At 38.4% G+C, this 19,309-nt stretch overlaps 1 protein-coding gene across 1 annotated transcript in view; it reads left to right on the top strand.

The window, feature by feature from the left end:
* KIF6 (kinesin family member 6) overlaps positions 1 to 19,309 on the top strand; it is a 334,925-nt gene that overhangs the window by 119,066 nt on the left and 196,550 nt on the right. The window contains exons 8-10 of the mRNA XM_003789167.3: positions 4,472 to 4,615; positions 6,583 to 6,669; positions 12,441 to 12,544. Of these exons, the coding sequence (XP_003789215.1) occupies positions 4,472 to 4,615; positions 6,583 to 6,669; positions 12,441 to 12,544 (335 nt within the window). The remainder of the gene's footprint in view (positions 1 to 4,471; positions 4,616 to 6,582; positions 6,670 to 12,440; positions 12,545 to 19,309) is intronic.

The following is a 19,309-nucleotide window of genomic DNA, read 5'->3' as shown; positions in this document are numbered from 1 at the left end:
ACTGGTATACTGTATACACTGGTATACAAGTATCTTCATGGGAAAAGAGGAGGTTCAGCAAGAGATAGTGGAGAGGGGAGAGAACCTGCAGGATGTGGCGTGGGTGTGCGAGGCTGAGTGAACCTTAGGAGTAGCTGCTGGAGAGCAGGAAGAGGGGTGGAGGGAGGGTTTGGAGTTTCACATAGAAATAGATGAATGATAGAGAACCAAGGGGCACATGGGAATGCGAGTAATAGTAAGGGTAGGAAAATAATAAAACAACGGAATTCAAGGACTTTTATAACCAAATTCTCCTTATGCACTTTATCATGTGGCTAATGAGATGGGAAGTGTAGCACAATTTAGTTGAATAGCTTCATTCGTTCATTCAGCCAATTGTGATTGAGTGTGCACTGGGTGCTATGAGTTATGTTAGGCAATGGGGGTGAATGTATGACTGAGGAGAGGGCTGAGCTATCGTGTTATGTAGCAAAACAGCAAAGCATACAAACACTATAGTAAGACAAAAGCAGTAATAGAAATCCGTATGATTATTGGTGATGAATTCCATCTCCCTGTCTCAGTGTCACTATATGAGATAGAGAAGGGATGGGAAGTAGTTCAGTCACCTGTCTGACTTTAATCTAAACTGATCTAGAAATCCATGCAGAACTGTCACTGACCTTCTGGTCATAATGGTGAGACCTCACACCTGCTAGGAAGGTGCACGTCTGCTAGAAGGTGGAGTCTGAGCTGAATGCACTTGACCATGCTCATAAGTGAGTAACTTGCTATTTGCCAAAGTCTTGTTGGTTTTGGAGTTTTCCTTGTATATGCAGTACTTTCTCCAAAAAGTTCCCTCAAAAACATTTTAAGCCACAATAACAGGGTACATCTTGGCCCTAGAAATTGAGTGCCTGGTGCTCCTAGAGTGACCCATGGTCTCTATCAGCCTGAGCATCAAGTGAGAAACCACTGGGACGAAGAGTGGAGACGGAATCAGGGCTGCCTGCAGCCGGTCAGCCAACACGAGTGGGACTTGTTCAGAGTTTCAGTTTCCATCTGGCTTCTGCTGAATGTGTTGTTTCAAGAGAAAAACTAATGGCTACAGTGCCAATTCTAACCACTCCAAATCTTTGTCAGTTTTCAGAGGATCATTATCCACTCCCTTCTGAGCTCTTTAAATGACAATCTGTTTAACTCATTAAATGATAAATTGAATTATTGTTTCTAGGAACAGTTTCTAGGTACTTGGAGATACTAGTAAGTATCATGTGAGGTTCCATTCTTTGTCACTTAAAGAATAGCTGTCATTATATTTAGATGTGAAATCCAAAATGCAGGTAAATATAAAAAAAAAAGTTAGATTATATAATATGACCACCTTCTTCCTTGTGCCATTCAGATCATTTTGTTCCTGCCCAATTTAAAGAACTCACATCAGTCCTGCAATGAATCACCTACCTCTATCTCTCTTCGAAATACCTGCCATTTCTGAGTCTCTCTGAAGATTTCTGCCTGCTCCAAGAGGGCTGGGCTTATTATGGCACTCCTAAAGCTCCCTGACTCCTAAAGCTCCCTGAGAGCTGAGGACATACCTGCTCAGTGCCCTCTTATAGAGAAATGACTCAAGACTGAGTTTTTATGATAAAAACTAGACTCCACAGAGAGGATAAACATTTTCTAAAGACTTCTCCACAACACTGAATGCTTTTTGTTTTACTAAGAACTGTCCCAGAAATATCTCTATTGATCTTTAAAACATTTCTATGAGATAGACGTTCTAATCCCACTTATACAAGTGAGGGAACCAAGACTAATAAATATAAGAGATTTGCCTGAGAACACACAAATGGAGAAGCTGGATTCTGACCCCAAACCCTGGGGTGTGGGCGGTAGGGGTTAGCATGTAAGTGTTTTACTATATTTTTCTTGTGGTATTTGTTACTATTTACACTTAATCTTAACCAAAAGACGGAGAAGTGATACTAGTTCCTATTTAAAATTGTATTTGTTTACTTGTTGGAGTGTTCCAGCACACAGTTCTCCATCCTCTTTTATCTACACTCTCTCTCTCTGTAACCCCAGTCCCTCCCCCGGCTTTTATATGCATCTGTATCCTGTGTGTTTCCAGTTTATGCCATCAATCTTCTCGGAGTTTCTCCTTGACAACTCTACATGTCTGTCAGGAGTTCCATTCTTGATTTTCTCCCTTTTCTGCATCCAAGCCTGATTCTTTGCTGGCCCTTACACGTCATTATCAATGGTCCTACCATGTCCCTCCTTGCTCAGGCCGTTTACCCTCTCCCCCAGTACCCAATCCTTCAGCGTTTTCTATTGTGTTTACCTACATAACTTACCAAGAATTGGACCACTTCTTACCACCTCTTCTTACCACTACTCCAGTTCAAGCCTCTGTGATTCCTTACTTGGACAACTGTGTACGGCTTCGAATTAGCCTCCCTGCTTCTACTTTTGCCCTTCCATGATCTGTTCTCCATATAGCAGCCGGAGGAATCTTTATAAAATGTTACATTACATCAAGTCATTCTCCTACTCAGAACCTTCCACATGCTTCCCAGTACGCTTAGTACAGTAACCCGGCTCCTTGTCTGCCTGTCTGACCTCACGTCCTGTAATGTTCCCCTTGCCTATGGTGGCCTTCTTACTATTGGTCCAACATGACAAGCTTGTTCCCACATCAGAGCCTTTGAACTTGCTGTTCCTTTTACTCAGAATGCTCTTACCCCAGATTTTCATACACCTTCCCACTTCTCATCATTCATATCTTTGCTTAAATTTTATTTACTCACAAGGGCTTTCCCTGGATAATCCAATATGTATAATTTGTGAAAAATAAAAGGAAATATTCATTAACTAGTTTGGGGGAAAGTTGAAAACCAGGAAATTGTGGTATTCCAATTACCAAGTGAATAAGGTAATTTCCAGCGTCGGCAATGAGTACCTAAGTTGAGTGCTTATCCAACTCAGAAGTCTAATAAGATGGCAGTCAATGCTTTTGGTACAATGGAGGTTGCTGATGACCTTGGCAAGAGCCACCTTAGTTAAGTGCTATAGTGGGCGTGCAGAATGGGAATTGCCCAGCTGAGAGAGAAATTAATGTGGAGGAGAGAGGAGATAATTGTAGGGGCAAAGTAAGTGAGAGCAGAAGAGGGAGTGGGTGGAGAGCTGGCCTTAGACTGGAGCGGACAGTAGCAACATGGACAGCAGAGTGGACAAGGGATTTGGTGACACAGGCACAGGCAGTTCTGGTCAGTTGCTTGTATCTGGTAGAAGTGTAGCCATCAGCTAAAATGGAAATTGGTAAGAGGAAGAGAGGGTGGATAGAGGTTTGAATGAAAAGCAGAGTCAGGGCTCATTTCTGAAAGTGGAAAAGTGGTTTTTGAGAGAAAGATTTCAGATTAGCTGGATTATAGTAATATTGGTGATCATGAATTTAAAATGAGACTAGTGGTATAGCTGTGTGCTTTCTTCAAAATGACTTTCAGAAAACAGTGGTCCCATCTTGTATTGTAAACCAAAGGAGTGAAAGAATTCTGGTGATGGAAATTAGGACCTGGGAGGGAGGGGGAACAATGGCAAGTGTTGACAGAGGTATTTTCTGGGGCCAGAATCTGGTAATGCCCTTGATGACATGCTTGGTGGGTAACTGATGCTTTCTTCTTTGCTATGGACATCCTAGCACTGGATTTATCTGTCTGGGATAACCCTGAGCCCTGGTGATTCTCTCTAGGACGAGCCCAGCAGCTTTTTATCCACTGGCCATCCATCTCTCTAGTAGTTTCCTATTAAGTACCTAAGAAACTCATTGAGAGTCAGATGAGCAAGCCACACTCTAATATAAAGGTGAACTGCCCCATCACTCACGGCCATAGCAAACAGGATGTGGGGGTACTGCTCAAAGTAATTTACACATTTTAACTCTTCTAATCATCTCAAGTATGTGTGAGGGAGGTGCTGTTCTTATCTCTATTTCATAGATAAGGAGACTGAGGCAGTGATGTTGTGTGACGTGCCCTGGTGAGACCAGAACATGCTCCCAGACAGCCTTGCCCCAGAACCTGGGGTCTCAACCACTATCCTTCTTACCACAGTTCTCCTCTATTCTTCTTCCTCTTCGACCTTGGAGGCAGGGCACATTGTCCAGTTTGTTAGAATTCAAGTAATGAGGCGTGATTTATTCTTGTGTTTTTATATAAATTATTCAACAACTGAAAACAGAATAATAGTGTATCCAATTCTACACGTTATTTCATCTGCCATTACAGAGTTCACAATGCTACATTTATGCTGCACTTACCACTTTTGTATCAAATGTTGCTAAGCTGTTTATCCTGTGCACATGTTTTGAGTGTCCTCCTGCATTTAGTTATTATTTCTTTCTTCATTTTTCTTGCTGTTGGAGCTTAGTTGTTTGTCGAGTATGTATTTTCTACTAAGTTAATGCCATTATTTTTCTGTTTTGCTGCAGGTTATCATTGCCCTTTCAGAAAAGCACCGTTCACACATTCCTTACAGGAACTCCATGATGACCAGCGTCCTACGAGACAGTTTGGGAGGGAACTGCATGACAACTATGATTGCAACACTCTCATTAGAGAAAAGGAATATTGATGTATGTTGGGTTTTGCTTTCTGGAGCTCTTAATCTAGATTTTACTGCTAGTTCATGAGTTGGAGTTGAGGTCCTGGGTGGGTTTCTATTTGCTCAGCTGGGTTGACATATGCCTTTAGAAGTCAATGCCTTACAGAGTTCACAGCTTTGGGTTAGTTGCCAGTATCATTATGACCCCAGTGGAGAACTGACTTCACATAGCCCAGGACAGTTTGAAGAAGCCTTAGACACAAATTCTGGAAGGCCTGCTGCTGTGTTAGCTACCTGACTCTGAGAAATGACAGAGACAGCCCTTCAGCCTCTTGCTCAGTTTGGTCTGATTACTAAGATCTGGATACCTGGGAGATATCTCTGACCTATGTTCCTAGAATGTCTGTGGATGTGACACCAGATTGCTTCAGCCGGGTGAGCCACTGAATGAGTTTCTGCAGAGCCAGCAGATGTTCTGTGTATTTCAGTTTAGTGTTGGGGATCCAGACATGCTCCAAAAGAGGAAAAAGTGGTAGGAAAGTTCTCAGAACAAGGCCAAGCTTTCAATGCTAAGACACCTCGAAAAGCCTTCCTTTTTGGTCTATTATGAATATTTATTTTATAGTATTTCATATTCGTGGATTATAGTACCCACTATATTTATGATTTATATATGAGGTCAGATAATTAAATTCACTAGAAAAACTGCTACATACTTCACTGCTGAATATCACTACAAATGCCTTTGAAGGGTTCCCCTCTTAGTTCACCCTTCAGAGCAATTTTGGAACTCTCTCTGGAACCACTATCAGAACTGTTTTTGTATTACCCTTGATGTCCTGAAAGTCATCAAAATATCCTTCTTTCAATATTTCCCAAATAGTCATTGGGGGCCAGATCAGGTGAGTAGGGCGGATGTTCCCATATAGTTACTATTTGTTTACTGCCTAAAAACTCCCTCACAGACATTGCTGTGTAAGTTGGTGCACTGTTGTGATGCAAGAGCCCATTTTTGCACACACCTTTGTTATGCCAAGATTTTCACTTAAGGTTTTCTTGTTTCTCTATCAATGTTACAGTCAGCCAGTGATTTTAATGAACAAGTCATAGAATGTTCGCAGTGTTTTCATCAGTTCTGCCTGTTACTGGCTGCCCTGACCTCTCTTCATCAGTGATGCTTTCTCTCCCCCCAGAGAAACATTTAATACATTTAATGCCACTGGACATTATCCCCATAAACTTGGAGTAACATGTCCCTAATTTCTACTCTTGCCACACTGAACAAGAAATTTAATGTATATTTATTGCTCTAATTCTAGCTCTAACATTGCACAATGTCACACAAAAACACAACAGTAATGAACACCACTCAGCAAGACACCGCCACACGTGGACAAGAACCCAGCTGTGAGACACTGATACACCAAGGTTATGAACCCTTATGGGGTTACTTATGGTGCTGCCAATATAAGTGCATGGTGGCAAGTGTGTGAACATAATTGTCAGACCTTGTACATAATTTTAGTTAAACAGATCAATAGTTGGAAACTTACACTATGTACCAGTTGCCACTTAAGATTAGGACCTCCAATTTTTTTGGCATTGGCTGTTTTATTAAGCCAAAGCAAAATCTTGATTAAAAAATAATGTCCAAGCTTCGTTTGGAGGCATTTGTCTTCATTCTATTTTTTTAAATACATCACTGTTTAGGTGTACATCTTTTATTTCCTGTGAATAAAAATTGTTTTATTTAGAGAGAAGTATCTATCTGCACCATTATATAATAGAACCTCTGTAAGCTGACCTCCCAAGGAACGTAACAAACTGGTCAACATATGGAGGTGGTTGATGTAAGGAATTAGCCTGCTGTACTGATACATAGATGTGGTGCATGTCCAGTCTGTGAGAATTAGGTCAACTTAAGGAGGTGCTCAGTATAGGGAGGTGGTCTACTATGGAGGTTCTACTGTATTTTCAGAAGTTATTTTTCTTTCTTAGGAGTCTATATCTACCTGCAGATTTGCACAACGAGTGGCACTAATAAAGAATGAAGCTGTTCTTAATGAAGAAATTGATCCCAGACTGGTGAGCAACTTTAACTGATTATATTAACAAAATCCAAAGTATACCAAAGGTCAGCCAACACGTGCAGAGGCACTTTCTCCGTACCAGGCAGTATTCTCAGTGCTAGAAATGTAGTAACTCATTTAATTTTCAAAAAAACTTTGTGAGTAGATGCTGTTTCTGTCACTTTACAGATGACAAAACTGAGACACAAAGATGTTAACTCTGGCTCAGAGTCACTGCAGTGACGTCAAACCCCGACAGCCTTTTAAGAGCCCGGACTCTTTTTACCTGTAGTTCCCCCATTGCTTCATGAGGCAGATGTGTAGGGTGTCTGGAGCACTCAATCTGCAGAATCGTATCAGTTATTAATATATTTATATGTGGGAGCTAGCACTTCAAAATACATCAGTTTAATTTTCTAGAGACAATAATTGGCCATCTTTTATACAAAGCTTATAAACAAAGCTTATAAATAAAGCTAATGGTTCATAAAGAAAACCGTATTTTGTATAACTGTTCTGTTACTTACTCTAGAGATTTTAAAAATCAATTATGGGGGCCAGGCACTGTGGCTCATACCTATAATCCTAGCACTCTGGGAGGCTGAGGCGGGAAGGTCCTTTGAGCTTAGGAGTTCAAAACCATCATTAACAAGAGTTAGATGCTACCTCTACAGAAACTAGAAAAATTAGCTAGGCATTGTGGTGGGCCCCTGTAACGGCAGGAAACACTAAGCCTAGGAGTTTGAAGTTGCTGTGAGTTAGGCTGATGCCATAGGCATGCTAGCCTGGACAACAGAGTGAGATTCTATCTAAAACAAAACAAAACAAAACAAAACTCAATTATGGGTTTGATCCATGGAACAATTGCCAACCCTCTAGTTTTTTAACAATTAATATAACTTAATCAAAGCACCTTTTCTAAGAAAATAAATTTACCCTTATGTGAATCAGCTAGTCATTATCAATGCAGATCTTTTCTCTTTTTTCTGTTTTGTTAGTTTTCTATAAATGAAATGCAACACTAAATCAACTCATTCCAGCACTCACAATGCTAGAATAAAATATGTTAATTTTGTAAAATTCTATAATTGAGATTGTTATTTTTCACATCACTCAGCTTTTCTTATGTCTCTAGAAAATAAGCTGTTATAGAAATTAATAATAAAAAAAGATGTGAAATCTTACCAACAGGGTTTCATTTAGAATTTCTCAAATTCAGAATCATTGTTATCCATATTAATTACTTCCTCTTGATTGTTTACCCTTTCACCCCTGGAACCTTCCCCTTGAAAGACAGCAGGAAAGGCTTTCTGTTTATCCTGCTCACCACAGGCAGCAGCGCTTCTCTCCCGGAGAGAAACCAGTGGGTGAGGCAGGCCCTTTCCAGTAAAGGTTCTGGTCAGACACCAGCATCACACAGCACTCCAACAGGAAACAGGAAATGGACTGTGAAGGACAGTAAAGTGGGATTGAACTCCCCAGATGTGGCTTTTTGCTGTCCTTGCCCCTCCATCAACCCTGTGGCATTGCTGTGAAGAGTGATGAAGATAGTAACGAAGCAATTAGCTTAAAGACAAAAATTAATCCATAATTTAAGGAAAATAAACGTATTAGACACGGAAGGATTTTTTCTTTAAATTTGGCTAGAGTGACTTTTCTTTGAAAGAACTTGAAGAATTTGGAAAAAAGTGAATGTTATCATATGTTTGATGTAAGTCTATGAGTGATTTAAAGGAAAGAGAAACCCAGAGCTGATCATCGAATGTTGAGGTCTTCCTGGTGCAGAATAACCTGGTAACTGACAAGTGTCATTTCCTGGTCTCTTTTGTAATTGCTTCTAAAAACTGACATTACTGTTCCTTATTTCATGTATGGAGCTTGTCTGAAACACAAGTGATGATTGAGAATTTATGCTACAAACCACCCAAGACAAAAACGTGGTTAGGGATTCCCTATGTCTCACTCTTAAAATTTAATGGCAAGCGTGAAGCCAGCCCTTTCTGATCAATATCACCAAGGAGAGCCTTGCTTTCTTTATAAGCATTGGTACCTTAGGGAGACAAGGTGATTAAAGACCTGTGAACAAGGCCAGAGTCTGTGGTAACTGGGCATGGGCCAAAATCTTCTAAGGATGGCTTTAATTCCAGAGTTCCTGCAAAAATTTGATGATGAGGTGTGACTATACTAATCTCAAAACCATGAAAATTTGGCTTAGTTTTGAGATTTCTATTCAATAAGATAGAAAAATAATTTGATATAAGATTTGACTCTAAAAGCCTTAGTAAGTAGAAACATGGCATTTATTTAGTACAAGAGGGTAACAATGAATTACTCACAAAGTTCTTGTCTCAGGATTTTTATTCTTTGTAGCTTGATAATACTGAAAATGTTTTTGGAAAGAAGCAAATAAAACCCACATATAAATAAAAGTCTAGGGTCACTGACACGTTCACGATACTCCGTATCATATTTTTCGTAATTTCTAGGCCTACTGATGTGGTTCGGATAACTTGAAAGTCACCTCTATAAAATTTTATAAGCATCTTTGAAATACATATCTGAGGTTGAAAGGAAGTAAGAGAATTCTCGTGGGCCCAGAAACAAAGCTGAGACTGTAGTTGTCTAGAAGTGGAGGGGTAGAACTTTAACAGAGGCATAGAAGTCAAAGGCCTGGGGCTTTGTGAGATGGGTACTGAACGTAAGATATCTTCTCCTCTCCTCAACATAAACCAGCGAAAGGCGGCACCAGGGAAAAAACAAAAACCAAAACGATAGCTACTGGCATTGGGAGATGTTAGGGAAGCTCGTCTGCCTTAGGTTAGACTCTAGGTCCAACAAAAAAATAGTTTCTATAAAAATTTGAAACCCTAGTTTCTTCTTCACATGGGTTTGAAGTTCAAATTTTACAACTGCCTTAGTCAGAAAACTTCCAAGCAAAGAAGCTGGGAAATGAGCAAAGATACCGAAGGAGAGAAAGGAGTGGGAAGGAAGGGAAGGGGCGTGCAGGTGGCAAGGGGGTCAGGGGGAGACAAGGAAGCAAGAGAAAATGGCTAGACCCTGTAGTTTTCCTTTAAAAACAAAAACCAGTAATGCCAAATATTCAAGAATAAATAAAAGCTGAATTCGGTCTTCTAACTTTTGTTTCGGGAACTTTATATTATGATCATAAGTTATGTGATATCATGACCTCGTTGGGCTCATTGTGGGAATTTAAGGATAATTCATCACTAGAAAACATATCAATGTGTAGTCAAGAAAATGAGAAAAATAAAAACCAAATTTAGAATAACATAATTTAAGTTCATTTAGGGAAAGCCATATGGGGTGAGGGTTTCAGAAGGGTGTGTAATGTTTCATTTCTTAAGTAGTGGATACATGGTGTCCACATAAGCTAAGTAATGGATACAAGGTATTTTTTATACCATTTTGTACACCTGAAATAGTTCATACTAAAAAAGTAATCTTACAAATTAAGATGATTTATCACATTCATAGTTTATAAGAGAAAATTTATATACTCTCATCATTAGTTGCAGGAAAAGTATTTAAGAACATTAAACCTCCATACTTTGAAAAAATTCATCATCTCTAAATCTGAACATCTTTAAATCTTTTAAGGATATTGACCACAAATGATAGTTAACATCATTTTAAAGGTGAAATGTTAGAAGGGATGAAAACAAGAATGTCTTAGGAATTATACTTGGAAATTGCAGTTAGGACAATGAGATAATAACAAGAAATAAAATGTATGAGAAATAGAAAAGAATAAAAACATCATTACTTACAGACAATTTTATTGCTTATATGGCGCATCCAAGAGTATTTAATGATCAACAGAACCGAAAAAATTTCAGAAAATCATTTGTTACATAATCTACACATAAAAATGAATTGCTTTCCTACACACCAGAAGCCAATAATGAGAAAATATAATTTTATGGAAATTCCATTTACAATATCAACATAACCCTTAAATACCTGGTATAAAATATAATTGAGGATATATAAGATACTTACTGAGACAAACATAAATCTTTAGAAAAAGGAATCTGTGGCAAGAGATACCATGTTTATGGATAGAATGATTTAATACCATTAATTTGATAAGCCTTACCAAAGTAGCTTTTTCATTAAATACAATCTCAGTTAAAATTTGAGAAGGGTTTTTGGTAGAATTTGAGAAGCTGGGTCTAAAATTTGTATGGAAAAGCAAATGTCCAAGAATAGTCAAGTCTATTTTGGAAAAAGAATAAAATGGCAGGTGTTTGTCTTATGCAGATGCCTACATTTCTCAAACTATAGTAACTAAAATAGTGTGGTATTGCCACACTTACAGTCAAATAGGCAAATGTTTTTCAATAGCCCAATAACAGACACATTTATATGAGTAAACATGTTATATAATATAATAGCAAATCGTGCATGGGTAGCCATATAAAAAATAAATTTAAATTTAATTACTATTTCACACAAAATAAAACCCACCTAAATGTGAAAATCAAAGCTTTAAAAAGGTCATGTAGGAGTATATTGCTAATGGCTTCTTTAAGAAAACATAGAATTACAACACTTACTGAAAGAAGTTGCTATTTAGATTCTATGAAAATTCAGAACTTTGTTTTAACAAAAAGAACACCACAGAGTGAAAAACATGACATATATTGGGGATAAAACAGATGCATTACATAAAAATGAACAAAAAAGACACATCTAGAATACATAAAGAAGCCTACAAATCAATAAGGAAAAGAAAGTCATTTGAAACATGAGCAAGAATGAATAAATAGTTCTCAGGTGAAAGAACCCAAATTGCACATGTATATCTATGTGTATATATGTATATGTGCAAAGATGACCAGCCACACTAATAATCACAAAAATATAAATTAGAATTAAAATGATATATCATTACATACCTACCAGATTGGCAAAGTTAAGGTATCTGTCAATATTACATAGTGACAAAAATGTGGGGAAACAAAAATTTCCATATAAAGCTGACCGGAATGTGCATTTGCACAACTGCTCTGAAGAGCTGTTTGATAATATGTAGCAAAGTCGAGATGCATGGAAATCCTGGTTCCAAGTGCACCTGTAGAGAAACTCACAGGTGTGTCCAAAGAGATTCATGACGTTCACAGCAACACTGCAATAACAAAAGCAAAAAACCTAAATATGCACCAACAAAAAACATAAGCAAACATATGCATACATTCCTTTACTGAAATACTATATACCCATGAAAATTAATGAAGTAGAGCCACATGAAGCACTGTAAGTTTAAAAACATAATGTGAAGGGGGAAAAACATGTTGCAATTACATGCTGTAATGTAACATTTACATAAAATTTAAGGAATGCAAAAGTGATCCCATACGTTATTTATGGTACACTCATACATATGGAGCAAATATATGAAAACATGTGCAGAAATGATACCCGTTAAATGCAGTGCAGCGATCCCGCCAGGAAGGCAGGGAGGGGTATAGGAAAAGGGGGATCCTGTTACATCAGTAATGTTTTATTTGTTATTTGAATGTCTATGTAAGCAATACAATTGTCTGCAAATAAAGATAGATGTGGTTTTCTAGAACAAGAGCAGTTTTCTAGAACAATTTTGACAAAATATTAAGATTTAACAAAGCTGGCTGGTAGGTATATTAGCTTTTTATATCATCATACATTTTTGTGTCTTTAAAATTATTCCAAGAGATTTATGTTCTCTGCTGCCAAATTCACCTTAATGTGAAGCTGACATTTCCTCTGCCTCCTCCCCATTTGTAGATGATTATCCGGCTACAAAAGGAAATCCAGGAGCTGAAGGATGAACTGGCCATTGTGACTGGGGAACAGAGGACAGAGGCACTCACAGAAGCAGAGCTCCTTCAGTAAGCCTGCAGACTTTTTCTTTCTTTTTAACAGCGAAAGTTTATGTTAACTTCTTTGTTGGCCTTAACGTTATGAATTCACCTCAAAGCATAAAGTTCCCCTGGGACAGTCTGAAATTGCATTTAGGCGCCAGTTAAGAGTGGCGGCTTTCCATGAAAAGCTGGATAAGGCTGGCAGTGTTTTTGCCGCCTCAGCTTGGAGGAGGAAGTAAAGAACAGAACATAAAGAGGATGGGAATATCCTTCTCATGCCAGCTGAATAAAAGGGATTGTATAATAGTCATGCAATTTTAAAACACACACACACCAAGCACTGTTAAGCGGTGGAGCTCAGATCTGAAAGGAATTCAAGAAACATCCTTTGTATTAAACAGCATCTTACTGCAAGCACCAATTTATCCCATGCCAAAGTAAGCTTTCTCCTTTAATAAATAGATGGCCCATGTATTACAGCTCAAACACTGGAACTGGGCATGAAAGCAGGTATTCAGGGCTTTGTGCAAGTGCAGCGTCTTTCAGAGCCCTTAGCTTTGTAGCCATATGGCATATTGGTGCCACAATGTGGCTCTCCTCTCTCTGATCACAAGCCACTGTGATGGGCTTTCTTGTCATTTCTGTGCTATTTAGTAAGCATTCGTGGAGTGGTAATAATGCACTAGGCTAGAGGGCAGTGGCATTCTCTATTTCTAAGTAAGAAAAAAGCTACATAAAGATATCCTACCATTTCACCTAAGCTTCTCTCCACAGAGAAAAATGGTAAACGAGAGATGGTAAAAGTAGTACAAGTTTCCTAAAACTATTTCACAGTGGTTCTGGAGTGGGTCTAAAGCTTGGGAAGCCTCACACAAGGTTTCTGTTATGGTCTGAGTTTTCACTCCTACCAGATAGTGTTTCCTAATTCTAGAAACCTGTTTAATAGCATGATAGGCCTCTAAGGCAGTGGCTTTCAACCTTCCGAATGCCATGCCCTTTAATACATTTCCTCTGGGTTGTGACCCATAGGTTGAGAACTGCTGCTCTAAGGCTTTCCTTGCAAAACTACTTTGTGGCATATTTGCAGTTAAGGAGGATATATGTCTGAAAATTCACATTTAAAACAATTTCCTGTCACTTCTTTAAATAAGTTGGGTTATCTTAGATATTGAGATCTTACAAAGCTGAGATTTTCTTCACTGTGTTTTTCCTTTCCCTTCCAAGAAAGAAATTTCCAATTATTATCTTAGAAAACTTCTTCAGAATTTTGATCCACAAGTCAGGATCTAGCCAAGAAAACAAAACCACTCTAGGCCTTTCAACAGAAAGAATTTAATATAAGAAATTGCACAGAAGATAGCATTGCTAAGAAGGTAAACAGGAAATGATGAAGTAGTCCAGAGTTGAGTAACAGCAGGAACTCCAACCCATAGGACTGCAGGGACCCCAGGAGAAGGTAATGTTACCAAAATCTGTGATCTGCAGTGACCAGCAAGAGCTGGACCTTAAGGAACGCTGCCGAACAGGAGGTGAGGCCACCGAGGAGCCACTGGCAGGTGCTGTTTAAGACATCATCCCGGGGGCATCCTTGGCTCCCGTCAGTGCCTCCCATTGGCTGACAGAAGCCGGTAGTTAAAGAAGCCTGGGAATGCAGTGTGCTAAGCGCCAGTGATTTTTTTTTAATTCCTACGTAGCCTGAATGTTGCTCAGGAGGCTCAGTTTAAGATAAATTCTAAATGTGGTGGTTTCAGATGTTGGGCTGAGTAAGTGTATGCTGCAGGTTCCCTCTGCTGCTCCAAATCTAGAGAATCATAGAACTGATGAGGAAACTGATAGAGAAACATACAAATCTCTTGCCATAACTAGTAACAAGAGCAGACTTATCAATGGCCTGGACACTGAAGGATTTCCTGAGAGACTGAACGGTGAAGGTTGAGATAGGTGGGAGGAAAGGATAGACCGAGACGCTGGTACAGCACGATGGTGGCCCCGTGTCTCCTGGCCCCTACAATGGGAGAGGGCTGGAACAGCCGAGAATTACATAGAGCAGTCCTAGTGGGTGTATGCAGTTGGCCCTGTGGAGCCCTGGGCATTCCTCTTTTTCTGGTGCTGAGGAGGGAGAAACAGGGAATGGCCCCAGGTAGCTGACAGGAACTAGATAAGCTCTGAAACTGCAGTCTGCACTCTGCCCATCCTGACCTTACAGAAGACAGCCAGGAACACAAGTGCCTGCAGGCCCTCGTCCAAGTCTGGCTGCCCCAGCTAAGATACCCGAGAGCTTAGGAAAGATGAGCTCACAGTCAGGAATGGTAGGAATAGAAATATAAGGTCTGCCAAAAGTCTGAGAAAGACAGAAACAGGAAGAACTGACAACTTGCAGGGCCCTAGAACCAAACATTACAAAAAGAGTGGTTAATTTCTTTTCTTTCTTTCTTTTTTTTTTTTTTTTGTTGCAGTTTTTGGCCGGGGCTGGGTTTGAACCCGCCACCTCCAGCATATGGGCCGGCATCCTATTCCTTAGAGCCACAGGCACCACCTTTCTCTTTAGAGAAATAAAATGTATGTAGCATTACATCCATGAAACAAGAATGGGTCGTTTTCTTTTTTTTAAACAAAATCAAGAGGAAATCTTGGATATGGAACATTTAATTATCATTAAGAATTTAATATATGGCTCAATAGCAGAATAGTGAGTAAGGAAGATCAGGGTTATGGAACTCTTCCCTAATGTAAAAGAATAAAGAGATAGAAAGTTTAAGAGAAAAGGGTTATGGGAAATAGCTCAAGATTTACCAATATCTAATGAATAGGAGTTGGTGGGGGAAAAAATAGAGATAATTCAATGGAGATAATTGTTGAAAAAATAATATCTAAAACTTTTCTATCAGTATTAAAAGGATGCGTGACTTCAGAATGAAAAGATTACCAAGTGCTAAGCCATATGTCACATTGTAAAAAATTTTTAGAACTTTAAAACATAGAAAAGAATCCTAAATTTTACCAGAGAGGGAAGAAAATTGCTAAAAGTCAAAGAACAGACTTCTCATCAGCCACTTTGGAAATAAGAACATCTGATACTAAAATATAAAATAAAACAAAAAGTACTTTAAATGTATTTTTTTCTGTACCTAGCCAAATTCATCTTCAAATGTGAAGATGAAATAAAGGCATTTTGCAGACATACAAATTTTGAGATGAAAAGTTACCACTCTAGATCTTTTCATCAAAGAACTACACTACAGGTTGTACTTTAGCAAAAAGAAAGATGCAAAAAGTATGAGAAGTACCAAGAATGAGTGTATTTTAGATCTTCTTTATAATACTTCATATTGATAGCATTTACATTATACATTTTATACGAACTTGCCATTTATTCCATAAGTAAATTTTTCTGTTTAAAAGTTATTGAAATAACAATCAAATTTTCCATTCATGGGAATTTAGGGGGTATAATGAAGGGAAATAAAATTGTGACAATAGATCAAAATACTGAAGAACTTTTACATCATGGGTTGGTTTCTTTGGGCCAATAGATAGCAAATATATTAAAACCAATGTTAATCTGAATGAATACTATATGGACAGTATATTGGGTTGTCACCAGCTCTTTTGTGTAGTTCATTCATTCAATATCTATTATTTATTTAGGATTCACACTCTAAGTTAGGCCCTGAGAGAAACACAAATACGAGCAAAACCTAAATACTGCTCTCAAGAAGCTCACCATGTAGTGGTGATGACAGACAGATGATGCTGAAATATATAATGAAATATGTAAGCATTGTGAGAAGATAGAAACGAAACATAAGGAGAATGCAGAGACAGTAATGATTACTTTTGAGCTCAGGAATCATGTAAAACAGTTCGTGTGCTACTAAATAAACTCCAGTAGCTCCCACAAGAGAAGTGTGCCATGTGTATAACATTGTGTCTTATGGGTGATAACTGATCAACAGAGAGAACAAATGTCACAAGCCACCTCCACTCTGCCAAAGCAGAGCACAGGGTTTCTCAACAGTGCAGTAAATTGGGTACTTGTTCACACTGACAGTGTGGAACGTTCCGTTAATGTGTTTTGTTCTTATTGTTTCTGTTATATTGTTGTTTTCCATTATTAGACTGAATATCAGTCAGTACAACCTAAATTTCAACAGATTTAAGTCTTCATTTTACTGTAACAGAAGTAAATTAAATTTTGCCCCTAATATGGCATTAATTCTTTGTCTTCTTGGGCCCCTAGACAATTACTGAGGAAAGTAAATCCACTTCTTTCCTTCCACCGTACACACACTGCAGGTGGTGGGGAATAGTGATGTTGCAGAGAGGAGGAGTCCCACAGCTTGGCAGGACAGAGTGGCAGAATTGCTCTTGCTCTTGGTCATTTCTCTGTCCTGGACTTATGTTGACTGGAAGGGCATAAAGACATTCCTATCAGACATTCTCTGAAGAATGTCAGAAAGCAGATATTTAGTTGATATGATATTCTATGCACAATGCACCGGGCAATTTAGAGAGGTCTGTTAATATCTAGCCCTATTAAATTTTTTGAGCCATTTCCCAGCATTTCAGTACTTAATGTAAATATTTGTTGCACAGACTTGGATGCTTTAATTGAAGAGGATTTTAGATGTCAGCCTTCAGTTATTGTGATATTTTTAGTTTACAACTTTTTTTTTGCCTGGGTAAGTTTGAAAAGAGACAGCTGGATAAAGTCTTATAGCCAAGTTAATGTTTATACAGAACTTCTTGGGTGAAGATTTGATTGTGAATGATTCTCTAAACACATACATCATTGTTTCCCTGGTAAAACAGTAAGCCTGTAGCACAGTGTTTTTCCAACCTTTTTTTTAATCTCACAGCACACTTGAACTTATAGTAAACTTCCATAGCAACTTAAAGTATGTTAATCAAAAGAGAGAGAGAGAGAGTGAAAAAAAAGAATATACTGTGTTTTGAAATTCTTTTGGAAATAATTTAATGATCTTTAAAAATTCTCATGACACACCTAACATCCTGTCATGGCACACCAGTGTGCCACAACACACTGGTTAAAAATCCCTGCTGTAGGCCTTTAACTAGGATGGAGGCATTACGTCCTGACCCAAGTCAGAGTGAGTGGAATAGTCTCTGTATAGCAGCAGTTTGCTTCTGAGATGAATTGAATCAGATCTCATTCACTTGAGTTTGCCCAGAGTATCTGGATACCTACAAACATCTAGGTCCTTTTCTAATAACAACAACAAAAAAACCCTTCATGCAAGTCAATTAATCCTTGACACTGAATTCATTAGGCACCTATTAAATGCTAATCATTATAGTAGGTGCTTTGGGGGGCTCAAGGTTATAGGATACAAAAAGCAATTCCAGAGAGTTAGAATTTTATTGAGGAACACTTATACACACACATGTTTATGTACATAGATTATATACATACGTATACATAGAGAAAGAGAACAAGAAAATATATTAGTGAAAATAATAAGTGAACACCAAGGATTTTAAACTTTAATTCTAGTTCCAGTCCTACCCATATTAGATTTTTAGTGGGTCTCTAGATTCAAGTTCCCTTATGTGTAAAGTGAAAGAGTTGAAATAGATAGATGATATTTACGTGCTCTTTTCAGCTCTATGATTTTAAATTTAGCATCAGTATATTATCTATGGTTTACAACACTATTAACTATGATAAGAAAAAGCTAAATCATTGTGTAGGAATTCAGAAATAGGGAAGTCACTGCAGCCTTCACCCCTGGAGTAAGCTGAATGTCAAGAGGAAGAAAGTGCCATTCTACCCAAGGTGCTGAAAGAGAATGAGGGTGGGTGCAGTGGGCAGGGTGGAGAATACCAGGAGACCAGCATGGGGGCTTGCATTGCATACAGCAAGCACCAACTAATAAGGATATGAACTGGCCTGGCAGGATGCTGAAGTTCTAACCGAGCAATTATAGAATAGGATTAGAAAGATAAATGGTGACCTTGTAATTTGTTATTAAACCCTACATAGAAGCACTAGCATTTTATTTAATTGTGACTAGGATACTTATTGTGGTTTGAGAGTTCATTCATTTGATTCATTCATTCAGTAAATGTTATTGTACTCTCTCTCTTTGTGCTAGAACTGTTCAAGGTACTAGAAATATAGGCATGAACAAAATAATGTCCTTGACCTCATGGAACTTATATTCTTGTGGGGAGAAAGATAATGCACAAAATAAATTAACTAAAATGTAAAGCATTTCAGATAGCAGAAAAGTGGGAAAAGAATGAACCCAGAGTTATAATTTTAGTAGAGTGGCCATGAAAGAACTTACTTGATTACTGTAGGATTGCCACCTCATAGAAAGGGACAGGACTGGCTGGAGTAAGAAATCAGAAGATAGTGTAATCAGGCTGAGTATGAGAATGAGGGAAAAGACTTGACTGGTAACAATAAGGATGGAAAAGAAAAGAAAATTCTGAGAGACCTTCTCAAGGAAGAATAAGTAGAAGTGATGTAATAAACGTAAAAGAGGTAAAGAAGGGAGAGTAGTAAAACGAACAGCTTTAAAACAGGTTGTCAGGAGGTGGACAAGTTGGAGAAGGAAGGGTAAGAAGTGCTAAGGTTTTTACATGGAGGAATATACAATGTGCAGGTTGAATTAGGGAACCTTAAAGGAGGGTTGAGGAGGAATTCTGGGAAGATGGCCGACTGGTAGCAACCCTGGTCAGAGGCTCCTGAACAAAGGAAGAAAAACTGGTTGGAATCAGAATCTATGAAGTCAAAGACGGGGAGCTGAGCCCAGAAAGAAGTTC

This window comes from Otolemur garnettii, unplaced genomic scaffold, assembly GCF_000181295.1.
Source record: "Otolemur garnettii isolate 467f Iridium unplaced genomic scaffold, OtoGar3 scaffold00031, whole genome shotgun sequence".
Taxonomy (NCBI): domain Eukaryota; kingdom Metazoa; phylum Chordata; class Mammalia; order Primates; family Galagidae; genus Otolemur; species Otolemur garnettii.
The sequence above is the reverse complement of the archived record's forward strand: the minus strand, read 5'-3'. Positions and strand labels throughout refer to the sequence as shown.